This window comes from Trachemys scripta, chromosome 5, assembly GCF_013100865.1.
Source record: "Trachemys scripta elegans isolate TJP31775 chromosome 5, CAS_Tse_1.0, whole genome shotgun sequence".
In the NCBI taxonomy this organism is placed as follows: domain Eukaryota; kingdom Metazoa; phylum Chordata; order Testudines; family Emydidae; genus Trachemys; species Trachemys scripta.
The window spans coordinates 39,466,067-39,494,063 of record NC_048302.1 but is presented as its reverse complement, the minus strand read 5'-3'; the positions used below and the strand labels follow the sequence as shown (position 1 = coordinate 39,494,063).

Below are 27,997 nucleotides of genomic sequence, written 5' to 3'. Positions count from 1 at the left end.
CACTCACCCTGCTTATATTGTGCTTCTAAAAATGTATTTTAAAAATGCCTTAACTACTTCTCTTGAGACACACATGGAGATCATTTTTTATGTTCTCTCATCCTATTCTAAAAGGCTCAGGGGGAACTCTGCCTGAACATGCTTTAATCAAGAGGGCATTTCTTTTCTTTTCAATAATTTTGTTTCTCTTTAAATTTATATTATGAAGAGTATTAGTAAGGTCTTTTTAGCATTTGTTGTCTGCAGACCCTTATGCAGAGATGAAAATAAACTATAGGGGAAAAATATAAAGGAATGTAAAGTATATGATTTTATATTTTGTAGAAAATAACAGGTTTAATCTATTTAAACAGATTAATTGCTTATTTTGCTCAGTAAGGCCCTGAATGTACAAACAGTTATACATGTGTGTAACTTGATCCACATGTATATTGGGGCCCAAGAGAATATCACTATAACTTTAAATGCTGACAAAATTAAATACTTTTCTTTTTCTCAGGCATATATCGGGAGCAGATCTCTTTCTTTGTGCAAGCTATATCTATAACCATTACTGTGACTGCAAGGACCAGCACTACTACCTGTCAGGAGATAAAATCAATGATGTCCTTTGTCTTCCAGTAGAGAAACTGTCTTGCATTAGACCAATATTGGCATGCCAGGATAGAGTCCTTAGAGTTTTACAGGTTAAAAATCTTTGTTTTTTTGTCACTTCCTTTACTGGTACCATAGAACCTCACTAATTCACACTACTGACTATAAGATCCACTCCATGCATCTGAAGAAGTGGATTTTTTACACACGAAAGCTTATGCTCAAATAAATGTTAGTCTTTAAGGTGCCACCGGACTCCTTGTTGTTACTGTGAAATGTTAAGTAAGCAAACAAACACAATTTTAAAATATCAAATCTAACACATCATGAAGTATGCTTTGTATATTGGCTATAAATATTCTATAGCATATTTTATAATATAGTAGTAGTCGTCGTCGTCGTCTACTCTTAAATCTGCTGAGAAGTGAGATGAGTGCTCTTTTTGATAAGAATTAACATTTGTAGGCTAGTGAGGTAAGGATTAGTGAAATTCTGCTTAAAGGTATGTGGTGTGCACGTGCTTAGACCTTGATCCTGCATTTTACTCACATGTATCATTAACTTGAGCTATAGTTCCTTATAATTTAAGTGAGTAATCCCATTGATTTCAATGGCACTACTCATATGAGTAAAATTTAAACACGTGTTTGTGGATGGGAGCTTAAATCTGTCTCTCATAACATATACATTTTCAATTTGAATAAATCACTTAATCAGATCAAGTTTTATTAACTCTATAAATCATAAAAATAATTATGTGAAAGATCATTACATGTATACCAGACATGCCAACCCCGGGGAAAAAAATGCAGAAATTGGGCTTGTTTTTTGGCTTAATTGGCTTGCGAGTTGCTTGTTGGCTAGCTTTTTGGCTTGTAGCTTGTTACTTCTTTTTTTTTTTTTTTTTTTTTTTTTTTTTTTGATTGGCTCCTGACAAGCAGGAGGAAAGTGGGGGAGAGAGTCAGGGGTGCAGAACGGGCCCACCACAGTCCCAGGCTGCACGCTGGGGGGATCTAGTTGAATAGAGTTTTGGGATTCTTAGGGATTGGCTTGTTTTGGCCTTGTTTTGAAATGGGATTAGCTTGATTTTTGGCTTATTGTGAAAGTTGGGGTGCTTATTTACCACGTAAAAGTTGGCAACTGAATTGGTACATGAATTTTCAGGTTATATTGCCACAAAAACTGAGTTTAAAAACACTAGAAATACATTTTAAACATCTTATTTAACATCTTTTAATAAAAAACCAGTCTTGTACTCCATTTATACACTTCACTGTTCTGTAGTTTTGAAAGATTACCAACACACATAGCAAGTTTATCCATACGTGTAACACAGAATACACATACTTATGCAATTTTAAGTGATTTTTTTTTTTTTAAATGGATCATTTTAAAAACTCTTTTCTTTTCTTCTTCATCTGTAGGGGTCTGACTTGCTATATGAAGTGGAAGTTTCTGGACTGCCTACTGTTCTTGCTTTAAACAATGGAAATGGTGGTAACTAGATCTTAAATATATCAGTATTTCACTGAAATGTATTTTAAATAAAAGTATCAAAATCTGGATGTCTTATTTACAAATATTGTAGAACCTTGGTTAACATTGTCTAGAAGCTGAAAAATTCAGAAAGGGTCACAGCTCTGACCATGCAGTTTTTTCTTATAATAGTTTACATATAACATTTGGTAGCTTTGATAGAATTTGACAAACTTTTATGTCAGAACATTTCTAATTAGCTCATTGCCAAAAACAGAATTGCTGTGGTTAAGAGACAAAGCAAGATTCCTGTTAGTCTTTTTTGTTCAAAGTGTCATATGTCCAAAGCTCCATTTTTCATACAGAAACATAACTAGCACTTGTGTTATTAAATGCAGCCTTTGTCCACTTCAGGCACGAGTAAGAGGCTAAGGCCCGGCCTAAACCAGTAATTTACTTCAGTTTAGCTACATCTTTCGCAGGTATGAGAGACGGCTATACTGACCTAACCCCTGGTGCAAACTAGCACTAGGTTGATAGAAGAATTATTCTGTCAACCTAGCTACCATCTCCTAGGCATAGGGAATTCATCTCCTCATGGGAGAAGCCCTCCTGTCAGCATAGGTAGTGTCTACATTGAAGTATATGGTGGTGCAGCTGTGCCACTGCAGTGTTTTAAGCATCCACAAGCACTAAAAGGCACGAAGTGGAACTTCAGGGACTATCGTAGCCTCCTATCCGGACATGGTGAGAGAGGCCAGCAGCGATTTAGGCATGGGGGTTGTTCAGGAGGTGAAGGACTTGATAGTTTCTCCCACACACCTTTTTCTGTCTCTGGTCCTGATTGTCTTTTATTCTAAGACTCTTTACACCACTTTGGCAGTGTAAAGGGGCCACAAAAGGGAGTGCAAATTGCATTTACGTTCCCTTTAAGTTCCTTTTAAACTACCACTGATATGAAAAGTAACATTACTGTAAATGAAAAACAGGGCCTTTGCCTTTATTTTTTGCGTGATGTAGGAATTCTTTTCATGGACATTGATCTTTCACTGTGCCGTGGATTTCTTTACATTTATCTTCAGTAGCTGTGATTTGGTGAATGAGAAGGTTGAGCAGAGCTGTCATGATCCGAGCGTATGGAGGAGAGATGTAATTTAGGTTTGGCCTAAACTTAAAAATCACATCCCCGACCAACATAGTTATGCCAGGCTAACCCCAAGGGTAGATGCAGCTATGTCAACAGAAGAGTGCTTATGTCAATGTAGCTAACGTTGTTCAGGGAGGTGGTGTTCCACACTAGTGAAAAACCCCTTTTGGCGGTGTAGGCTGTGTCTACACTATGGGGTTATGCCAGCATACCTATGCTGACATAGTCTCTGTACGGTAGACACAACCTTAAAGTTTAAAATTGTTTAGCCAGCCCTTTTGCTATCTTCTGTCACCTGAATTTAGCGCTATAGGTCAAAAAAATTAATGAATGGCTCTAATCCGGCTCCTAATCCATTTTCTTTCAGTCAGGCCATTTGAAAGTAGCACTGTGATGGCAGCAGCTGGTTTGGGAGGGAGAATAAGTTTCCCTTTTAAATCCCACTTAGCAGAAGCTGGATTCTGTAGCCCTTATCCAGCGAGGTAAATGAGTGAGGTAGTTTTGTCTTTTTGAAGACTCTCCACAAACCATCTAATGGGGGTGGGGGAAGAGGAATGGGAGGGAAGTACTTCTCTTGCTAGTCTTTTCAGAAGCTGGGGAAAATATCCTTACTTTAATGTATTCAGTATTTATATAATTGATGTCCTGCTCCTTTTACATTAACAGCTATTGAGTTGAGTGAGAGATGCACACATGTAAGAAGAACAGGAAAGAACAAATTATTAAAATACCTATAGTTTTCAAGATGTTTGAGTGTCCATCTTCTGAAGTTCTAGCCTTGTTTCTTCCACTGTGTTTTGAAAAAGTCTGGTAACTGTTGCAGAACATGAATTTTAATATTTTGTGATTCATACATTACATTCTAAAGGAAAATATTAAAGAAAAGAGTTAAGTCCTTAAAATATTTGAATAGTTTAAAATATAATAAATAGATGTAAAAAATAGAACCAATATAGTACCTATATGCTTAGGTGATTCTGGAGAAGAACTTCTGTTTGGAACATCTGATGGGAAAGTTGGTCTCATTCAGGTTTCAAGTGCATCTCCAGTACATAAGTGGGAAGTCAGAAATGAGAAGAAGAGAGGAGGTATGTATCTTGGTAATCTTTCCAGATCATTGGTATTCCATTTTACACCAGGCCGTATGAAATAAAGTTACTAGTAAATTTCATTATTACTTATGGGTATTTTTTGTGTTATAGTAAATATTTTGAAGATAAATCACAGTTTTGCCTGTATATTACAGTAACTAGAGTACTCCGTTTCCTTGCTCCTGACCTCTTGCTGAAGAAGTTTTTGTCTTGGTTTTTTTTTTTTTTTTCTTATTCTTCATGCAGGTTATTTCCAGTTCTTATTTAGTATGCTTTTGTTTACTATTTTAAGGTGACCTTTTAAAAAATAAACTCCTTTAAATTATTTTATATATATAATTTGACTGTCTGCTGTTGTGGTGGTTGTACTTATAAGTCCAAACATGAAAATCCTATTTTTCCAAACCTGTGGCATTTTGAATTCTTCCCCCAGCACAGGTGTTATCACTGTCCCTGTGTAATATTGTTTTTTGTCACTTTGTACCTGCTTTCAGTCTGAGGATTGGCCAAGGCTCTTTTTGATGCTGCACTATTCTTTAAATGGCCAAAAATTATTGCTTTGATTTCCAGGACATTGATTCCCTTTTATGTTTATGCTGCCTCTGCAGCAATCTCAGGTGTTGTTCCTCTGAAAAGGGAAGGACCATGAATAGAACCCAGTTATCACATGTGCTTGTAGAGCATGCTGCTATGTTCATTCTTTTGTCACTCAAAAATATTTTTAGTAAACTTCTTAGTATTACGTCATTTTTCAAATATGAGTTTTGATTTTGCGTGACTCAAATGCTTTAAAGGGGCCTGAATCTTAGATTTGGTTTTGGGTTCTTTACAGTTGATTTCTATTAAGTCTTTTTATTTCTGTGCTTTGCATTGGAATATAGTTCTGTTTTTTACCTACTTAGTCCAGTACATTGTTTCTCATATCAAAGTGATGAAGTCACTCATTTTACTCAGAAGCCAAAAATGGCATTAATAAAACCTTACAAACTTAGCAAGAATGCACTGTCAATTTGGTTTTTTTAAGACTATTAATGCACTGTAATACCTTTTTCATGGGCTACTTTGCAAATAGTTCATTGAGAGACAAAAGGTGAAATGAGCAGTCAGTTTGTTGTTCATAAGATGTTTTTTTTTAATTTATTTATAGGTATCTTATGTATTGATAACTTTGACATTCTGGGTGATGGAGTTAAAGAATTACTTGTTGGCCGAGATGATGGTATGTTAGAAATCTATAACTTCGATAGCACAAGTGAGCCTGTCCTTCGATATGATCACGTAAGCTCATCACAAGAAATGCCCTCTTCACAGGGCATATTTTAAACTTATTTGCTTTAAATTAGAAAAGAAATGAATTATAATTGTTTAATTTCTTAATTTTTATTTGTAACTATATTTAGGGTCCTGCCAAATTCACAGCCTACCAAAAACACATCACAGACTGTGAAATCTGATCTCCCTGTGAAATCTGGCACCCACCCCGGGGCTCCTACCTTCTGCAGGCCTCCAATTGCTAGTCCCAGCCAGGGATAGGGAGGGATGAGATTTCCTCTTCCACTGAAGGGAGCCCCACCTGGGGCAGGTTAGACATACCTCCGGGATCTGCCCCAGCTGAAGGAAGCGCCGTGGCTCCAGCTGTCAGCCCCCAGCTGCAGGAAGCTCCATGGCTCCACTTGAGAGACTGCTGAGGGTAGCACTCCCATGGCCCCCCTACAATAGCCTTGTGACTTTTCCCACCCTGACCGCCTTTTGGGTCAGGCCCCCAACCGTTACACCACCCTGAAATTTCAGATGTAAACATCTGAAAACGTGCCATTGACTAATTTTAAAACCCTGTGGCCGTGAAATTGACCAAAATGGACAGTGAATTTGGTAGGGCTCTAACGATATTGTTACACAGCTAAACCAATGGTATGCCTTAGATATGTATTTGCATTGTCTTTCTTGCCCTTCAGTCATTATTAAACATTTTATATAAATGTATTTATTTAAATGGTCTGCAGCCGTTCTGTCTGCATGGTATAGCTATATTCTTATGTGCTGTTAAAGAGTGTTTAAAAGGTGGTTTGTTCAGTGCTGAACTTCATTTTATTTTTAGGCACACTGTGTAATAGCAATTACAAAAATGGCCAAGGGCTTACCTAAACTGTTAAGAATTCAAAAATGTTATTTGTATTTTAAAATTTTATGCTTCCATTTAATGGTAGAAACCCCAACACAAAAGGAATATGCTAATATGTGAGAACCAGAAAATGAAACAGGCCAGTCAATTTGAATGAAATGCTAAAATTAAACAGCACAAATGGTAAACATACATTTTGAAAGTTCTCTTTTTTTTTTTTTTTTTTTTTTTTTTTTAAATAACTTAAGATGGTGTTACTAACTCAGGTTAGTAAAACAATCTAAACAAAACAACACTCAACCAAACACAAACCACCCCCAAAACTTTAAAATATATTGATTATTTTTTTCCTCCTCTTAAATAAACAAGTGACTCTTTAAAGTTTATACTTTCTGGTATGGCTGTATTTATTACTAATTGTTTAAAATAGTGGATTTAATTCATAGTCACTCTTCTTTCCTTCCAGCACATTCTGGTAATTACTGCTTGAAAATTAGACTGTGCATCAAGGTTTTACTTTATAAACCAGTTCCTAATATGTCTTTCAAGGTACATATACAGTAGAACCAAAAATATATGTGCTGAAACACAATAACAAGTAATTAAGTATTTCTTATACTTTTGAGCTGTTGTGCATCTGAATAGATTTTTCTGCACTACAATTACAGAAGGGGAAGTGTTGTTTTTTTTTTTTTTTTTTTTTCTTTAAACAGCGCTCATATAAAATGAATAAAGTAATGTATCTCCTGAGTGCTCGTCTGTTTTTATTTTTTAGGCCTTGTCAGAGAGCATCACATCTATCCAGGGTGGCTGTGTAGGAAAGGATGGGTATGATGAAATCTTAGCATCCACATATTCAGGTAAGTTGTGTATTGAATACTTAAAAGAATTTTGGCTATTGATATTATAATGGTTAAGCAAACTGTGCTGTTAATGGAGCTGGAATTTTATTAATACAGTGTAATTTGTTCTGGTTACAAAAGAATAGTATTCTGGCACAAAATTCTCTGCTTTTAAAATACTTCTGAGTTTGGGAAACATTTTATTGTATATATTTTAAATTGCATTAAAACCCTGTGATTTTTCACTTTATATCTCACTGTAGTATACTACAGCAGTTAGTTATTGTCAGGTATAGGCAGCTGTATAACAGTGATGAGTGCATTAGAAATGTTTAGATTTTATACATGATGGAATTGTTTATGGTTTCATAATTTTGTAGTTGTGACTATTATCTTTTTTTGGTTCATTGTCTTTTCTATGTTCCTCTTAGTCATGAATATGCATCTTGCTAGGTGTCTTAACAGCTTTGTTTTGCTTCTTTTGCCTTTTCAGTAGTGCTAAACTTTTGGAGCTGTCAAAGCGGCCAGTTTTGAGAAATTAGAAAACAAGTTTACCTTTCGTAAGGAGGGTTATGTAGACTTGAAGTCTTCAGTAGACCCTCAGTAGCACTGGTCTGTCCGTGAGGGACATCTAGTAAGAAAAGTGTTGTATATGTTTTGCTCAATAGTTTAAAACAGTAAAAGCTCACTTTTTAAAAATTATTGTTAGGTTTCAAATCTGATTTACTGAAATCCAAGTTTTAATTGTGTTAACCTTTATAGTGGGTTTTAGACTGAGTCAATGGCAAATGTTTACTTTGTGTGTACAGTGCAGTCCGCAGAAGGCTAACAGGCTGTGGGGCAGATCCTCATCTGGTGTAAATTGTTAGTTCCATTGCCTTAGTAGTATGAGCTATTACAATTTATACCAGCTGAGGATCTGCTCTAAAGTCTCCCTGCGGTTCCTCACTGTCTGTGATAATGTTACTGTAAAGATCACAGAAGCTGTAAGAAGACTTTCTGGGCAAGCTCTGAAAGAGGTGGAGGAAGGAAAATATCTAGCTGTGGGCTTCCTAAGGTAAACTGCAGTAAGAGTGCAAAGTACATTAGGTTTGGTGGATCACAAAAATAATGTTTAGAGCAGCAAATGATAGATTTGAATTTGGCACTGTAGCATTTTTTTTATTTTATGTATTTTCTGCTTTTTTTTTTATGCATAGTCCTTGATTGAGGCTTTTTATTGTTTGAAAAATGGCTGAGAGGTTTGAGACGCTCATTAGTAACAACTTTTTGCTATGTTGCTCCTGAGGCCTTGCCTACACTAAAGAGAAAAGTTGATCTAAGCTACGCAATTTGAGTTACATGAATAGCGTAACTCAAATCGACGTAGCTTAGATCTACTTACTGCAGGGTCCACACTATGCGATGTCAACTGGAGACACTCTCCCGTCGACTCCCCTTACTCTTCTCGATCAGGTGGAGTACAGGAGTCGATGGTAGTGATTGGCAGTCGATTTAGAGGGTCTTCACAAGACCCACTAAATCGATCACCAGTGCATCGATCACCACCGCGTCGATCCTCCGGTAAGTGTAGACAAGCCTTAAGTGACTGTTGCTGCTATGGGGAGTATCGACAATTCACAGTAGGGAAAGTGTTCCCAGGGGAAATTTTGCTCATAAGCAGCATTTGCACTTACAAGGTTTTGCTGCAAACAAGCGTCTACTGTACTGGACGTGTAAATTAGTTTTCATGGTACATTTTGTAACAATACTGTATCACTATTCCCCCTTTAAAGGGGCTGAAATCATTGAAAAGGTCTAGAAACCATTCAAATCCACATAAACATAGTTGGGGTGTCAAGGCAAAGCCAAATCAAGTGCTCTTTGTTCCAATCTGGATGCCATAGTGAAATGAAGCAAAACAATACTGATTTAAAAGAGATAAAACAGAAGTATATGTACCTATGCTGAGCCACACACTTGGTCCATTATACAACATTTTACTGCATTTTTATCCTTAAAAACGAACTATCCATGGTGTCATTGGAACCTCTGTTAGAGGATCAACATTAAGTAATACAACAATTAATTAGCACATTATTAGCACTTTTCATCAGATCTCAAAATTGCTCAACTCTGAAAATCCATGCCCCCAACCCCATTGTTTTGATTCAGTATCAAAACTGGGAATAGAGCCCACACCTTGACTGCCTGTCTTCTCGACGACTCTTATGTTCTACAGTGTTAAGGCAGTGTGGCTGAGTTAGGACTTTTCAAATGCTTTCTTGTTTGTAGTTTATAAGGAATATTTCATAGTTCTTTGTATGTTTCTTTCAGGATGGGTGACAGGACTGACTACAGAGCCTGTCCATAGAGAAGGTGGATCTGGTGAAGAACTAAAGATAAGCCAAGAGATGCAGAACAAGATTTCATCCTTAAGGTAGCTTAAATAAAGGAAAATTTTAAAGAAGGCTAAGTATAAAATGTGACCCATGTTTACGACTGTGGTGATCTGGGGGAGTAATCCCCTGGAAATGAAAGTAATGCTATCAGCTTGTGATGCATACTTTTGTGTTACCCCGGGAACTACCAAAACGCCTAGAAATTTGTAAAGGGGAAAATATGTATGGTATTTACAGTGTGTTTATTTTTTGCATCTGGTATAACATATAGAGAGAGACAGTGGGTGAGGTAATATCTTTTATTGGGGTGACTTCTGTTGCTGAGAGATACAAGCTTTAGAGCAGGGGTTCTCAAGCTGGGGGTCAGGACACCTCAGGGGATCGTGAGGTTATTACATGGGGGGGTTGCGAGCTGTCAACTTCTACTCCAAACCGTGCTTTGCCTCCAACATTTATAATGGTGTTAAATATATTTTAAAGTATTAGGGCGGTCGCACTCAGAGGCTTGCTATGTGAAAGGGGTCACCAGTACAAAAGTTTGAGAACCACTGCTTTAGAGCTACAGAGAGGAGTTCTTCAGGTTCTGGAAAAGGTACTGAAAGTATCACAGCTAAATACAAGATGGAATAGATAGTTTAGCACATATTCTAAGGAACCATTCAAGGTGAAGTGGCGTGTTAACCGCTCTGTAGTTATAGGACAAAAAGGAGGGTTAGTGGGTTGCAGATTGTTGTAATAAACCATAAATCCAGTGTCTTTCTTAAAGCCATGATTCTTAGTGTTTAGCAAAGTTATGAATTTAAGTGCCCAGGCTCATCTTTTGAAAGTGTTGTGCAAGTTTCCTTTGAGGATGAAGTCAGATAGGAGTGATTGCCTTGTGTTTTGTCTTTTATTGTTTTCTTGTGTGTGAGCTCATTCAAAAGAATAGTGATTGTCTGGTTTCATCCACATACTTGTTGTGGGGCATTTAGTGCACTGGCTGAGGTTCACCACATGTTATATGCATGTGTAGGATCCAGGGATCTTGAAAGGTGTGTTGAGGGAGGGTGTTGATCATTTTAGCAGTGGAGATATGGCTGCAGGTTTTGCATCTGTTTTTCTGGCAGGGTTTGGTGCCACTTTGAGTTGGTGTGTTCTGGTCTGTGGGGAGTTTGCATCTGATGATGAGGTTGGGGGGTTGTTTGAAGGCCAGAAGAGGGAGTTGTCTCCACAACAACACTGCATAGCACATTGTATACAAGGCCGGCTCCAGGCACCAGCTTGCCAAGCAGGTGCTTGGGGCGGCCACTCCAGAGAGGGGCGGCGTCCAGCTATTCGGCGGCAATTCAGCGGACGGTCCCTCATTCCTGATTGGAGCGAAAGACCTCCTGCTGAGTTGCCGCCACAGATCGTGATCGTGGCTTTTTTTTTTTTTTTTTGGGCTGCTTAGGGCGGCAAAAACCCTGGAGCCGGCCCTGATTGTATAGTCAGTTTCACTCTTCTTTGATTTGCTTTCACATTGCCCTACTACGCTACCTGGCTGCGGCATCAGTGTGTCTCTTTTGCATATTCTGAAGAAATGGTTTGGGCCTGTTTATCTAACTTTGGAACATGTCACAGCAATGTTATACAGTAGAATCTTGTAACTTTACTTACAATGTTGCCATACATATTTTACCAGGACAGTAATGTTCAGCAGATTATGAGTTCTCAAATGATACCTCACAAGGCATACTTTGTAGAAAATTTATCATAGTTTTGTAAAAAGGAAGAACATAGGAATATTGTCCATCACAACATGCCCTTCGATTAACTTAACTATCAGGGTAAGTTAATCACAGCCACCCACCTAGAAAAAAGGGGGTATGAAACTACCCAGAAGTTTTGCACTGACTGGACAGAGGCTTTGCTGAGTCCTTACTTGGATAAGGGGTGTGCGTGTGTGCATGCATTTGTGTAAGAAGGTAAGAGTAAAAAAGGCCAGAGTAAGAAAGCCGAACAGTAGCCTGTAAACTCAGTGCAACCCTGAAGAAACCTAGAGAGAGGTTTGGATCAAGGATGCTGGCTGAACAAAGCTTGAGCCTGTAAGCTACGAAACTGCTTCTTTTGATTTTGGTCCCTCCTGCATTCAGCGAAGGAGGATTTTGTACATTCCTTGTAAATAAACAAGAAATCACCAGACTCCACTGTCAAGTTCTACTCCCAAGTGGGACATCCCTAAGGCCCCAAACTTTGAGTAGCTGTGTAGATCCAAAAGCAGTAACAATATTTCACGTGTTATCAAAGGAGGATATTGAATATTAATATGTAGTGGCCATTGAGATTTCACATCAGGAATTTATTGTTAGAGGAAATTTTGTTCTCCTTCCTATATCCTCTTGAAATCTCACTACTCTTAAAAAGAAAAATATATTGTTATAACATGTACATTTCCTTATTTTGTAATTTAGATGATGTTTGGAAAAAAATGCTTTGCTATATGATATCTGTGGAAGGGTGGTTGGTGACTTTATTTCTCTTTGTCCTAACTGGAAAAAAATGAGGAAGAGAGTCACTTTGCAGAAACAGTAGATTGAGTTTCTAGGGCATCTCTGTGAAAAAGTTACCTTCAGGATTTTATTTTTACATCTGACAATTTTTCTTTCTTAGGAATGAGTTGGAACATTTACAGATAAAGGTCTTGCAAGAACGTGAAAAATACCAGCAGTCTTCTCGGTCCAGTACTGCTCTTTCAGCAGTACCTGCATTTAGTGTGAATGACAAGTTTACATTAAATAAGGATGATGCCAGCTACAGTCTTATCTTAGAGGTGCAGACAGCAATAGATAATGTCTTGGTACAGGTGAGTGATGTTTTAAGACCTGGAATCAAACAAAAATGTATGACTTTAAAACTAAACAATGAAGAAAATTGTAACATTTATTTTTTGATCCAGAACACTGTTAGCTGGTTGTTGCTTACTGAATTAATATATATATATTTTTTAATTTGACAAGTTCCGTTTTAAAGAACTTCTTTAATGCTAAAAGCCTCTTTCAGTTTGTTTTAATACTGGTTCAGAACCACATTGAAATACAGGTTTTATAAATATCTAGATTGTTATAAGACAAAACTGCAGTTTATATAATATTGAAAAAAAATATTGTTTGTAAACTTTTCATGTGCTCTTAAAGAACAGCTAGAATTTAAACACTTTTAGTGTAATCGAAGATTATAATTTTATACTAAAATAAAACCCAGACATATGGCATACAATTATCAGCAGGCTGATGTGGAACTTCTGGGTTTATTCTTGGGCTTCACTTTTTTTAATAAGTGTAGCAAATAAAATAAAAAATATAGTTCAGAATCTTGAATGTGGTGTTCGTACTGAATTGTGATATGTTGGTGTTCTGTAGGTCACTTTGGTGTCCTCGGTACTGACCAAGTTGCATTAGAACATTATAGGTCACAATCTTACCATATGATCTGCCTGGGTTGGCATCTGCCTGGGATTTGGCAGGGTTGTAACGGTCCATCAACCTGGATTAGATCACAGGATGCAATCCTAGTTTGTAAAAGCATGAATTTGAAGTATGACTGTGGTGAGGCTGGACTCCCTTCCAAAAGGAGGCCCAGTTTGTCAAAGGAAAACGAAAACCGGGTTTGTTTGTTTTCTGGTCCTCTCTCTTTTTCTCAGGCACTTGGCAAAAGCAGAATCTTCTGTTGCTCTTGGAATACTCTATGGGTGAAATGCTGGCCTTATTGAAGTCAGTAGCAAAACTCCTATTACCGGTAATGCCAGTAGGACTGGGATTTCACCTTATAACTGGTTCAGCTTTTGCTGAGTCTTCAGTGGAAATGATTCCTCTAAATTTAAAAATGTAATTTGTTTTAGAACATTCTTATCAAAATACACCTTTCCTTTTTTTAAAAAAAAATCAATACTTGAGGTGAGGTTCCCTTGCAATATTTACCATTCCTGCAGGTGGGGATTTAGTAGTCTGTGTATTAGAGAGAGGCATCCCAGTCATGAAATTAATGGATTTGCTATTTTATTTAGCTTTTCAAAGGTATACATCTTACATTAGCTAATATGAGAACACATCTCCAGTTACAAGATGAAGTTTAAAACATCACAAATAAGATAGACTTGGAAGATAAAGATCTCCAAATTGTCCTGGGATTTAAATTTAACAAATATGCTAAACATCTATTTAATCTTTTACCCTTCTCAAATTAAGATTATCAAACAATTATATTGCATCTTCCTCACTAATATAATTGATTATAATTAGAGGAGATATATATATATATATATATATATATACACACACACTAGAAACTATTCAGCAATTTATGCTTTTTTTCCCCCACCTCTTCCCTTTAAATGTTCTGCACAGAGTGATGTTCCAATAGACCTACTGGATGTGGATAAAAATTCTGCTGTTGTTAGTTTTAGTGGCTGTGATTCTGAAGTAAGTAACACAAAAAGGTAAAGATAATCGTCATACTTGTATAGAGACTACTGGATGAAAGCTGTTAACTGCTATGTATTAGAATTTGGATTTACAGATTCATACTTTAAAGTCCTAGGAGTTACAATAATTTATTTAATGGCTGAAATTAAATAAAATGTTGGGAGGTAGGAAGTTTTGGAAAATCCAGTTTTGCTGGTAGTACACCTCTACCTCGATATAATGCTGTCCTCGGAAGCCAAAAAATCTTACCGCGTTATAGGTGAAACGGTGTTATATCGAACTTACTTTGATTCACCAGAGCGCACAGCCCCGCCCCCCGGAGCACTGCTTTACCACGTTATATCAGAATTCGTGTTATATTGGGTCGCGTTATATCGGGGTAGAGGTGTATAATAGATGTCAACTTTCGGTCCAGTATATTTCTTTTCTGAAAGTTATTAGGCAAAGAGCACTATATATTTATACAGGAGAGTCGCATCTTACGCGGGGGTTTGGTTCTAAAGTCAGCGCGTATGAGGAAAAATTACTCTTGAAAATCCCTTAAATCGCCCATAAAGTACAATACTGTATACTGTACATGGTTTTGTGTATACAACCGTATACAGTAATGTATAGTATATAATAGAGTACATATGCAAAATATAATTTTACAGTACTGTATTTTTAATTACAGGGGGAATTACAAAGGGTCGTCAGGGCTTGATGTCGATCCAGGACACAGAGGTGTCAGAGAGCTTGGGTGACGGAGAGCGAGTCGTAGATGAAGTGGTTGGCTCTGGTTCAGCTCGAGAAGTTGATGAGCCTACGCAATCTGCTGCTGCTTGGTTTTCCTTGAAAAACATGGTGATCGGCAGCTGTCGCTGTTGTCTCTTGAGCTGCTCAAACATTTCTTGATACGGTCTCAAATAGTCTGTAATACTACGTGTGATTTTGAGGCTTCGTTCCATAGAGGGATCGTATTCAGAAATTAAATCATTCAAATGTTTCGCTGCTTGGAACACTTCAGCAAATTTATGAAGATTCCAACTTGCTGGCTCTTCCTGTTCGTCGTCATCATCTTCGTCTTCTGTAGACTATTTTATCAGTTCCTCTAACTCTTCGTTAGTCAATGTTTCTCTATGGCTCTCAATTAATTCTTCAATTTCTTCCTCAAGGATGTCGATGAAGCCATCACCACCCACTTGCCTGGTCACGTGAACAATACATTTCACTTCTTTGTCAATGGTTGGGAAACCCTTAAAATCATTCACACATTCTTTCCATAGGTTTCGCCAACATGCATTGACTGTTTCAGGCTTGATTGCATCCATTGCCTGTTTAAGTGATGCAATCGGCAGTGTTGAAGGACTTCCAACACTCCATCACATTAAGATTGGGATCAGCATCCATTGCGCTACGTATCCGTGAGAACGTAAGCTTCGTGTACGTGGCCTTGAAACAGCTAATCACGCCTTGGTCGAGAGGATGGAGGTGTTATTGGGGGAAGGGGGGTAGGAGAAAGATGACTTCAATGTCATTATGTGCAAACCAGAGTGCTGCAAGGTGGCCAGGAGCATTGTCTACGATCAGCAACACTTTAAAGTCAAGACATTTCTCTTCGAGGTACCGCTTGACCTCCGGAATGAAACACTCGTGGAACCAATCCAGAAATAATGCTGCCGTCACCCAAGCCTTTTTTATTTGATTGCCAGAACACAGGCAGGAGATTTTTTGTTCTTGCCTTTTAGGGCACAGGGATTTGCAGACCTGTAGAGCAAGCCCGGCTTTATTAAATGCCCAGCCGCATTGCCACAGAACAACACAGTCACACGGTCTTTAGCTGCTTTGAAGCCAGTCTTTGAAGACTTTCTGATTTCGAAATACAAGTGCGTTTGGGCATTTTTTTTCCAGAAGAGCCCAGTCTCGTCAGCATTTAAAAACTTGTTCCAGAAGATAGCCCTTTTCTTCTATGATTTTCTTTAATTGTTCGGGGTAGGCTTTTGCTGCCTCTTCTTTGGCAGATGCAGCTTCACCAGTAGTCTGCACGTTTTTGAGGTTAAAGCAGTTCCTAAAATTGTTAAGCCAACCTTGGCTGGCTTTGAATTCCTTCTCATCAGAAGGCTGTCCCTCTTCGGCAGGAGGTTTGAACAGCGTGTAGAGGCTAAGAGCCTTTTCTCACAACATATTGCCATCGATAGACAAACGTTTATGGTTCATGTCTTCCAGCCATAAGTTTAATGCCTTTTCAGTCTTCACTAAAGTCTTATCACGCACCTAGCTCGTCACCTTAGCAATTATTGGCGCACTTGATGCTACAGCTTGACGAATTTCTCTCTCTTGAATCTTGATGGCACAGATGCTAGATTCATGCGGCCATATTTATGCGCCACGTTGGAGAACGACATACCGTCTCTCAATAAGTCCAACACAGCCAGTTTTTCCTCCAGCGTTGGAACAGATCGCTGTTTATTCGATTGAGCACCAGATGAAGTAGTTGGCTTGCGTTTAGGGGCCATGTTGTACAAAAAATACGTATCTTTAAACACTAGACTCGTACTCAGTGCGGCGAGATGCTCACAGTATGAGAGGCATGCAGGAACTGAGACGGACTGAGGGAACAGCAGATTCACGTCTCCCATCTCACGCTCACTCCGGGGCATACGCTCATTTACAGGTGTCTTGTTTTTTTTGTTTTTTTTGTTTTTTTTTTTGCCGAGCGCGTATAGTTGAATTCACGTAAGTTAAATGCGCGTATGATGCAACTCGCCTGTACTTACTGTATATCTTTAAAATGTAAAATTGGCATCATGAGACTGCTGTATTCCAGATACTCTCATGTTTGACTAAATACATTATTTTTATACATACTGTTTTCTTAAAAAAATAATTTCAGAAATGAAATTAGCATTATGAAGATCTTTTTGAAGTCTTTTTTCCCCCACAATTGTCTTCTAAATATTTTTGGTTTGTTAGTGACTAATTTGGCACATCAAAGATTTATCCTTAAGATTACAGAAATTAACTGCTTGCTTTGAATTTCTTAATCATTCTGGGTGATCATTACTTTGGCTTATGTTGCTTTAGCCTACAGTGTGTTTTCTGACTAATTTTTCTTTGCATAATTAGGATAATTTAGCTTGTCAGATCCTGGGCTGAGTCAATATCAGGAAAACTGGTAGATTATTGTATCTTTTAATTTTGCAGAATGGAGTTTTCAGATATATTTTCTTTTCAGTTTTAACAAAGAGTTCAATAGATTTCCTATTTTTTATCTTTATAGAGAGAGCTGGTATTTACTAATACAATATGGGGTGAAATTCTGGCCCTACTGAAGTCAGTGGCAGTTTTGCTATTGACTTCAGTGGAACCAGGATTTCACTTGTGTTTACTTTTCATGTAACAGTTTTTCATAGACAGCAAAAACTGTCACTATGCTGCTAAAGTTTTGATGATGAAACTTTTATGAATTCAGAAATATTTTTATTTATTTATTTTGTTTTTCATTTTGAATTGTTCACAGCCAAACAGCAACTTTCTCCTTGCCACTTACCGATGTCAAGCAAATACTACTAGACTGGAGCTTAAGGTAAAGATGCTACAAAATATTTTCCTGTACTTTTCAAAAACGTGTTTTATCTAGGAAATGTAAATATGTATCTTGTGCTATGCTTTCGTGCACACAGGTTGAATGAGTGGGTTGAATGTGTTAACTTGAGCAAAATGACTAGTCCAGCGATTCTTATATCATAGAATCATAGAATATCAAGGTTGGAAGGGACCTCAGGAGGTCATCTACTCCAACCCCCTGCTTTTTGAAAAAAGAGAGGCGGAGCCAAGAAATCACCAATGAGTCTAGAAACAGACTTTCTCTGAGTACCTTCAAAAAGGATGAAGCAGGGAGAGACGTGCCAGGAAACAGAAGTTAGAAACAAGACGGGGAAAATGTTTCAGATTTTGGAATGGAAATTAATTCAGTTTTAAAGCTTGACTATATATTTACATACTTATAAAATCAAATGCATAAAGTTTTTTTTTTTTTTTTTTTTTTTAATCTTAAACCACTCATAGAACTATAGAAATGTAAGATTAGAAGGAATGTCGAGAAGTAACCTAGTCCAACCCTCTGCATTGAGGCAGGACCAAGGAAACATAGATCATCCCTGAGTGGTGTTTGTCTAATCTATTCTTCAGAAATCTCCATGATCGGGTTTCCACAAACTCCTTCAGTATTCCAGAGCTTAGCTACTCTTTTCCTAATATCTGACTGAAATCTCTCTTGCTGCAGATTAAGCCAATTACTACGTGCTCTACATGGAGAACAGTTGATCATTGTCCTCTTGAAATATATTAAAGTTGTTATAAAGACTTTTTTTAATCGGGTGACCATTTAGTCTTCTTGTCTCAAGACTAAACATGCCCAGTTTTTTCAACCTATCCTCATAGGTGAGGTTTTCTTTCCTGTTTTTTGTTACTTTCCTCTGGACACACTCTAGTTTGTCCACATCTTTTCTCAAGTGTGGTGGTCAGAATTCGACGCAGTACTCCAGCTGCGGCCTCACCAGTGCCAAGTAAAGTGGGACAATTACCTCCTGTGTCTGGCATATGGCACTCCTGTTAATACACCCGGAATGACACTAGCCTTTTTTAGAAGTGCATCACATTGTTGACTCGTATTCAATTTGTAATCCACTATAACTAGAGCCCAGCAACTCTACGGATATCCACTTCATATCTGTGAATATCCACAGACCGTGTTTACGGATAACAGATTGGATGCAGATACAAATTTTGAATTTGCACAGGGCTCTAACTATAACCTCTAGTTTCTTTTCAGCAATACCACCACTTGGATAATTATTCTGCATTTGATTTTTCTTTCCTAAGTGTAGTACCTTGCACTCAGCTTTATTAAATTTAATCTTGTTGAATTCAGACCAATTCTCCAGTTTGTCAAAGTCATTTTGAACTCTAATCCTGTCCTCCAGAGTGTTTGCAACCCCTCCCAGCTTGGTGTCATATGCAGTTTTTTAAAAGCATACTCTCCACTCCATTATCCAAGCCATTAATGAAAAGATTGAATAGTGACAGCACCCAGCCCCCTGCGACCCCACTAGATACATCTCCCAGTTTGATCATGAACCACAGATAACTACTCTGGGTATGTTTTTTCTACCAGTTGTGCACCCACTTTATAGTAGTTTCATCTAGACCACATTTTCCTAGTTTGCTTAAGAGAATGTCATGTGGAACAGTGTCAAAAGCGTCACTAAAAGCAAGAAAAAGATCATATGCTTAACTTGAAGGTGAATAGCCTCCTCAGTGGGACTGTTGACCTGCTGCTTATGTGCTCAGTGATCTGGGAAATTCACAAAGTTCGATAGCTGCCACAGGAAAGATGAGAGCTCACAAATAGGATCATGTTAAGGAGAAGAGATGATCTATAAGGCACTCACTTATTCTCTAGTCTTTTTCTTGACAGAATCACTCACCATTGCAGCCCTTGTAAGTTTAATATTTATGTCCAATTTTTCTGTTTGAGATTCTCAGCAAAAGTATTTATCTTTAGTTATTTTTAAGTGTACAACACAGTTTAATATTTTAATGAGGAGACAACACTGACCTAGCTGATGATAAACTAGACTGGGATTCAGAAGACCTGGCTTCTATTCTCAGCTCTATTATAGGCCTGCTGGGTGATCTTGGACAAGTCACTTCCTCTGTGCCTCAGTTTCCCCATCAGTAAAATGGAGATAATGTTATGGCTCACCTTTGTAAAGTGCCTTGCTATCTGATGAAAAGGACTATACAAAGACCTGGGTGTTATAAAACAAAATATATTGACTAAATGTATTTACAAATTAAGAATTGTGATTTCTACACCACAATTAAAGAATTTATATATTTGCTACCTCCTTTCTAATGTTCCAGGACACATTTATATCAAATGTGGATTGTAACCTTTTAGCTAGATGTCATCAATATATTTTAATTATCACTTCTAGTACTCTTAGATTCTGATGTGATGTATCTATTCTGTTTTATATAAATTCTTATACTACCCTCATTATTGTAATATATAAGCACCTTCCAAGAGTGCATTAAGTGACATGACTGTCATGTGTAATTTGTTCTCTTTTTCATTCACGCATGGGGGATGGGTAAAGAACTGTATGTGAAGTATAGTGTTTTTGTTTGTTTGTTAGTTTAAATGTACACACTGCTGTGTGTTTGTAAGAAAGGCATATTCTAAGAAGTGCACCTTGCACTTGGAGTGGAAGATGGTGAGGATTGTGTTGGTGCTTGGTTCTTGTGTGAGTTCATTCCACAGTCTTGAACTGGCCCCCAAGAGAGCTCTGTCTCCTGCACAGATGAGCTTTACTCTTACAACAGAAACATCAGTTGTACCTGAGGAGCAGAGTTTCTGAATTGCCATTCTTAAATTCTTTTCTTTTGCCACATATTCTAATATAATTACTTGGCAGTCCTTTCCTCTGTCCTTTTGGCGATATTTGTTGTTTTGTTTTCTTCTAATAAACATCATGTGCTGGATCCTCTCCTTCTAAGAAAGCTTTCTGCCACTCCATTGGTGCAAGGCTGCCCTAAAAGTGGCCACAAGAGGACCTCCCCTGCGTGGAGGGAATCTTTGTATTCAAATACTTCTGTGGCTTTTGTCACAATATCTGACTGCTTGTGAGGCACTCGGTCACGGATTTTGGCACTTGAGTCAAAGCCCATTGAAGTCAATGGGAGTCTATCTATTGACTTCAATGGATTTTGGATTGGCTCCTTTATCCTCACAACATCCATGTACCTCAGTACTCCCCCTGTAACAGGGTAAATTCCTTGTAACTTTGTACAAGTCATTTAAGCATATACCTGAGCTTGGAGTTAAACCAGGGTTTCCTGAATGCCAGTTTAATGTTCCAGCCCCTATGCCATCCTTCATTCAGATGGTATAAAGCCATCTTAGTAGCACCTTTATGCTTTGCTCCACCCTTGTGGCCTGTGAAGGGGCAGTGGATAGCATATCCCTGTGCCTTGACAATTCCATTGGAGCTCTTGACAGCTGGTACACGTTACAGCAATCTAGACAGAAAATGAAAGTATACAGGGCTGGATTGATGTAGAGTGAGGTTTGGGATGGGGGTGAGTGCAAAACTGGCTCAAAGCCTCTTTTGCACACTCCACTTTTCTTAGTGTTCCCTAACTGCAGCTGAGGATATAGACCCATTTCTTTTAAAAAAAAAAAAAAATCTGCTTTTGCGGGGGGGACTGAAGGATTTTGCTTGTTGTGAAGTGGGTGGGTGGGTGCTGTTGAGGTGGTCGTTTTGGAATAGTTTTAAGTGTAGAATGACATGTCTTATGTCATCTTACATAGCATAAATTCTGTAAAAACTTGTACAGTAACACCAAAGGATTAGGAGTGGCTGGACTAAGTCTTTGTTCTTTGGGCAGTCAGAATCAAAGCAAATAGATTTTCTTTTCCTCTGTAATAAATCTGTGCCAATTCTGGCAGTTTCTTGTTGAATGCTATTCCATCTAGTTTCAAAAAGTTAAATTTGCCCCTTTTATAGGAGTACTGTTAATTGGATCATTAGTACTGTAGTTTTTTAAAAAATATATATATATTTTTTAATTCTGGTAAATTCATTATTTTTTCCCACTCTCCTCTTTGTTACGTTTATTGATGTAGATTCGATCAATTGAAGGCCAGTATGGGACACTGCAAGCATATGTAACACCAAGAATTCAACCGAAAACCTGCCAACTTTGTCAATATCCGATTAAACCACTTTCACTTCATCAAAGAACTCACTTTATTGATCATGACAGGTATTTACAAAGAGAGAGCAATACTTCTTCAAAAATTGGTTCAATCCAATTGAAACTTAGTTGACTGCGTAACCTGCAGTAATCATTTTAGCAACTGATTGTAATACTCAACATCGCAAGTCTCTTCTAGGGTGTTTGTTTATTTTTTTTAAACAAATAGTACCCTCCCATATCTACCTGAGTCCAAAAACTGGTCTAGGTTTCTTGTTTGCCTTTTATTCCTCTGTTGTGAGGCTGCCATTTTATCCAGTTATACTTAAACTTCTTGTTTCTTACATCACAGCTATTGCATACTTTTAAAAAGGACTGAAGGAAAATAGAATCCCAGTGAACTAGACCAAATGCGTTTACTCCTCCTTGATTCACTTGCTTGAGATGCTAATAGGAAAGGTTTCCTATTCATTCCATTATGCCTATTTCACATGTATTACCTCTGCAAAGTACTTGCATATCTCTGGTTTAGAGAACAGGAGACTCATGAGAGTGTTTCGAATACTCTGATTTTCTGCACTGTCAGTTGATCACTCCACCCACAGCCTGCTTTGGTTTTTAAAATGCAAAATAAGTAACCTGGAAAAACAGTTTGCCAATGTATGGTGTTCTTGCCCAGTTGTGACTCATCTGGATTGAGAATATTCAAATAAGAAGTGTCTCTCTCACACAGGATTTTGTGCTGAATTTATCAGAGAATACTATTGAATGCTGATTGCAATTTTTAGAATATATATCAGTGTGCAGGAAGTCTGAATTAGTTAGGACTTTGCTAGAAGTCAGTGAAAACTCATGTTTGAGGCTGAAAGGGCGGAACACATACCATATGAAAAATAAACTTTTGTCTGCAATTGCATAGCTACCGCAGCATCTGTACTGCTCATCAGTAACTAATTCCCATCTTCTTTCTGTATTCAAAATACTATAGACCCATGAACACACTGATGCTCAAAGGCCACTTCAGTTTTGCTGAAATTCACTCCTGGGTTGTGTTTTGCTTGCCTGAAGTTCCTGAAAAAACTCCAATAGGTGATAGTGTGACTTTCTACTTTCAGAACACCTTCCTGGATACACAGCTTGAAAGTACTTACAGGTAAAATCAAGTATGATTGCTGAAGCATGTTTTGGTTAAAAACAAATATAGAAATAGAGCTAAATTGTCCCCTAAATAAACTTTTTTATGGAGGGGAACTGCAATCAGAATTTTCATCTGGTTGTTTATTTTAGGGCTGGGGGGGGGGGGGGATGGGGAAACAGTTTGCATTCCTCCACCCTGTGAAACAAGAAAAGAGTTCAGCCCCTGAAATCTGAGGATCTTGAGAGAGTTGCCAGAAGCCAGAGCAATCAGTGTAGAGGCAATATACCTTGAATGGCAATGCTTCCTTGAAGACATAGCTTGTTTTCTGTTAAGATGTATTATAGCAGACAATAAGTTTTTTGCCCTGTCTGTCACCCAATCCTTGTGGGTCACCCAGTTCTTGTGAGGCCCCCGTGGAGAAGACAGGGTGAATAATTCCATATGTCCAGGATTATAAAATATCCTGCTTTGGAGCAGAGCCTTCTCTTTTCCATGTCTTCACCTTAAATGTGTCCCATCTGAATACCAGCCTCAATCAAATCCTACAGTGCTTATTTAGGCAAACTCCCTTTCAAGTCAATGAGAACTTTACTTACATAAGGGCTGTCAGATTTGATCCTTAGTATGTATTATGCAGTAATTAGATGATCCTTCATAATGTAGTATTTTTTAAGGGTGGGATAATTGAAAATAATTGTGTCAAGTATCAGAGGGGTAGCTGTGTTAGTCTGGACCTGTAAAAAGCAACAAAGAGTCCTGTGGCACCTTATAGACTAACAGATGTATTGGAGCATAAGCTTTTGTGGATGAATTACATGCATCTGACGAAGTGGGTATTCACCCACGAAAGTTTATGCTCCAATACATCTCTTAGTCTATAAGGTGCCACGGGACTCTTTGTTGCTTTTGAAAATAATTGAGCATTGCTAAACAGGGAAGCCTTGGTGTATTTGGCTTTGTAATTTGTGTCTTCAGCATACTGTTTGCTGTGAGAGAGACAAATTCAGTGTTCCTTTTTTGCAAATGTAAGTGCCTGCCTAACAAGTATAGCAAAACTATCTTAGAGCACATGCTGGTTTGTAACTTTATTTTTTTCCTTTTTCAGTAAAGGAAGCTAAATCACTAGTGAGTTCCTCTCTCCCTCTCTGTTACAAGTAAAATATGCTCTAATCATTATAGTTTTAATGGGTGTTTAATCTTCCTAAGAAAAAAGCATGTGATAAAGCCTCAAGCTGAAAAAAATTCTCCCCTTTCTGCAGCTTCCATTAGAGAAATGGAGTACTTGTGGCACCTTAGAGACTAACAAATTTATTAGAGCATCAGCTTTTGTGGGCTACAGCCCACTTTTTCGGATGCATAGAATGGAACATATATTGAGGAGATATATATACACACATACAGAGAGCATGAAAAGGTGGGAGTTGTCTTACCAACTCTGAGAGGCCAATTAAGTAAGAGAAAAAAACTTTTGAAGTGATAATCAAGATAGCCCAGTACAGACAGTTTGATAAGTGTGAAAATACTTACATGGGGAGATAGATTCAATGTTTGTAATGGCTCAGCCATTCCCAGTCTCTATTCAAGCCTAAATTGATTGTATCTAGTTTGCATAGCAATTCATATTATAATATGTTCCATTCTATGCATCGGAAGAAGTGGGCTGTAGCCCACGAAAGCTTATGCTCAAATAAATTTGTTAGTCTCTAAGGTGCCACAAGTACTCCTGTTCTTTTTGCGGATATAGACTAACACGGCTGCTACTCTGAAACCTGTCATTAGAGAAATGTTTATTTTCAGTGTTAGGAATAATATTCTCTGTTCTCTTTAAATGAATCAGTGTGCTGCTTCAGCTAGCAGATATCGTTTTGCTTTATAATCGAGTTGTAGAAGTTGGAAACATTAATTACTATTACTCTAATTATATAGATTCCAACTTGATCTTGGATTACAATAAGAAATGCTTATAAATTGATGTGAGAAAGTCAAAACGCTTTCTACTCTTTTTCATGTAAAGTGAGACTGATATTGGGGTGTGTTAGGCACTCATATTATGGTGACAGGCACACTGTAATAACTTAGGTAGCTACATAGATGTCAGGAATCCTAGATACTACACAGTGTTCCAGATTTTTTACATGCACACGCACATGCATACAGACAAACCCTGCTTCCTCTGTGGCATAGGAAATCTATAAGAACAGCCTATGCTTTCTGACTGTGAGAGAATGGTGTTCTGTGGTGTAGCAAGATTGAGCTCTGGATAGCGAGTGTGATGAAATCAGTGTACGGAAATATTCTGATAGCTAGTCTGTGGAATAGCTTTAGCGATGGCCTCTAAGGAGGTTGTGCTTCATCCCCTGACTAGAGAGTGGGGTAGCCCTATTTATCACTTTAAAATGGAAACCAAGTGCACTGGCCTGCCCTAACTCTACTTCTTAAATCTTTTTTTTGTTTTGGCAGAAAAGGGGAGGGATTTTTCAAATCTGACAACATTTCTACCATATCCATTCTAAAAGATGTGCTCTCTAAAGAAGCCACCAAAAGGAAAATTAATCTCAATATATCATATGGTAAGATTTTTTTTTTCTCTTCTATTTCATTTTATCATCTTATGCATGAAATGCATTAAAAGTATTGATCTGATTGCTAATTTTTTTTGTACCTACTAGATATAAATGAAGTATCTGTGAACCACACATTAAAACTAATCCACCCGAAACTAGAATATCAGCTGCTGTTGGCCAAGAAAGTTCAGTTAATAGATGCTTTAAAAGTAGGTATCTGATCATAACTTCTACTGTGGAGAGGGGAGGAGGAGTTGTTTGGTTTTAGGGTGGCAGCGACCAAGTTATACATGACTTGTGTCAGATGCATGCCGTCACTGTGTTTGCAGTATTTCTGTTGCCGGGACTGCTGTTCATGTATGTTGGTTATCAAAGAGATTTTGTTAAAAATAACTCCATACACCACTTGTATTCGAGCTTGACTAGTAAGTAATCTGTTTTAATGATTGATCAGTTATTTGTGACAGCTTTTTAAATATAGCTACCTCTTGCTACCCTGTTTAACACTGGTTCTCCAGCTCCTTTCCTCTCTTCCTTGGCTCCAGATAAACTAAAATAGAACTGGTCTTTAAACCAGAAGATAATCACCTGCAGCAAAAGATAAACTAAGACTCTTGGGGTTCTGCCCCAGCTATCAGCAGGAAGTATATGGCGATTATTCAGAAGTTATTAATCTTTGACCCTGGAACCATGTCAGTAATCATTTGAAGGTGGAAGTAGTCTAAATTGGAGAATTGATTGATGTCCTGCATTTACTAATCCTAATACACATTTTTAAAAACTCCCCTTAAGGATAGTCTTGAAAGGAGGACTGTACCTTTTCTGTGGCTACACAGAAATCTAGTCTGTTCAGAGTGTTAAACTGAATAGGCATCCTTCTAAAGATGCAGATCTATAAGAAATGGTGGTTTATTCTCCAGTACAATTGTCAGACATCTGTCACGCCTGACATATTTATCTGGTCTCCATGACAAATGCAGATTCTGCAAAATGTAAGCCTTAAATAAATTTCTAACCCATATGGTTACAAAAAATTAAGTTTCTAATTGTGACTCAAGCATAGACCGATTTAAATATCTCTAAGAGGTATAAACCATCCCAATTGTCTCAGTCAAGTGTTAATTCTGAAATCCAAAGATGACCTTTTAAGAGATGGATTTTCAAAAAATGTAGGTGTTTGTGTGTGGCTACACAGTTACTGCAGTTGTGTGTGTGCAGATCAGGGAATTGCACGTGTAAATAGCCAAATAAAGGGCAGCAATAGCATTGGTTCTAAATGTGGGGAAGTCTCTGCTACCTATTCCTTCTCCAGCCTCTTTACACCCTAGCAATAAAAACTCCACTGCCTTCCTGTGTTACTGTTCATAAATTTCTCAAGCAGCAACAGAGTACAGTTGACATGAGTCTTGTTTATTTAATTGCTGTGCAGAGGACTGTGTTTTGATCAGTTTCATGCCTGGTAGTCTAGTTAATTTCATTTGTGCTGCTGCTTTTTAAGACTAAAAGCAGCTGCCCTACTGGAGCTCTGTTTCTGTACGCTAAGGAAGACAGCACTGCATTGATTCACATTTCAAATATTTCCTTTACAATCATGCTTTCCATTAAAAAAGTTTCTAGTGAGTTTTAAATTCTGTAGAATTACCCCTCTCTTCCCCCCCCCCCCCCCCCCCATGTGCTAGTTGGCAAATGGATTGTTTTAACCTCTTTCTTAACTGTCAAATGCCACAACTCAGCCTGGAATCTGAATCCGAGTTCTCTGGCCATTTAATGTCCTACAACTGTGGTTCTCTCAATCAGGAGTGTGTGTACCCCTGGGGTAAACAGAAGCCCTCCAGGGGGTGTATCAACTCACCTAGATATTTGCCTAGTTTTACAACAGGCTACATAAAAAGCACTAGCTAAGTTAGTACAAACTACAATTTCATACAGACAGTGACTTGTTTTTACTACTCTACATACTATACACTGAGGTATAAGTATGATATTTATGTTCCAATTGATTTATTTTATAATTATAGGGTAAAAATGAGATTTTGTAAGCAAGTAGTTTTTAAGTGAGGTGAAACTTGGGGTACGCAAGACAAATCATATTCCTGAAAGGGGTACAGTAGTCTGGAAAGCTTGAGAGCCACTGCCCTGCAATAAAGGTTTTTTGACTAAACTTTATTAACAATTCTATTGATATATGAGCCAGGAAGGAACCTGGCTCCCTTTTTCATTTCTGTGTTTGGTTCTGTAGCACTAACAGGAGTAAAATATAATAAAGGTTTGTTGCTAGTTAGCAGGCATGACTTGAAATAATATACAGGGAACTGCTCTGTTAAGTGCCACTTTACATAGACATTTTTCTGAGGACAGTCTCCCTTGAACATCCCAGTTAAATACATGGAAAAAGTTCACATCTCACAGCACTATTGTTTCTGTCTGTTTGGAGATTCAGGCAGCATAGCATCAGGTCAT

At 37.9% G+C, this 27,997-nt stretch overlaps 1 protein-coding gene across 1 annotated transcript in view; it reads left to right on the top strand.

Moving 5' to 3' along the window:
* BBS7 (Bardet-Biedl syndrome 7) overlaps positions 1-27,997 on the top strand; it is a 46,692-nt gene that overhangs the window by 12,100 nt on the left and 6,595 nt on the right. The window contains exons 5-17 of the mRNA XM_034771824.1: positions 500-686; positions 2,019-2,091; positions 4,189-4,305; positions 5,456-5,586; positions 7,206-7,290; positions 9,589-9,691; positions 12,282-12,474; positions 14,015-14,089; positions 17,592-17,657; positions 21,765-21,904; positions 22,824-22,988; positions 25,434-25,543; positions 25,643-25,746. Coding sequence (XP_034627715.1) covers positions 500-686; positions 2,019-2,091; positions 4,189-4,305; positions 5,456-5,586; positions 7,206-7,290; positions 9,589-9,691; positions 12,282-12,474; positions 14,015-14,089; positions 17,592-17,657; positions 21,765-21,904; positions 22,824-22,988; positions 25,434-25,543; positions 25,643-25,746 — 1,549 coding nt within the window. The remainder of the gene's footprint in view (positions 1-499; positions 687-2,018; positions 2,092-4,188; positions 4,306-5,455; positions 5,587-7,205; positions 7,291-9,588; positions 9,692-12,281; positions 12,475-14,014; positions 14,090-17,591; positions 17,658-21,764; positions 21,905-22,823; positions 22,989-25,433; positions 25,544-25,642; positions 25,747-27,997) is intronic.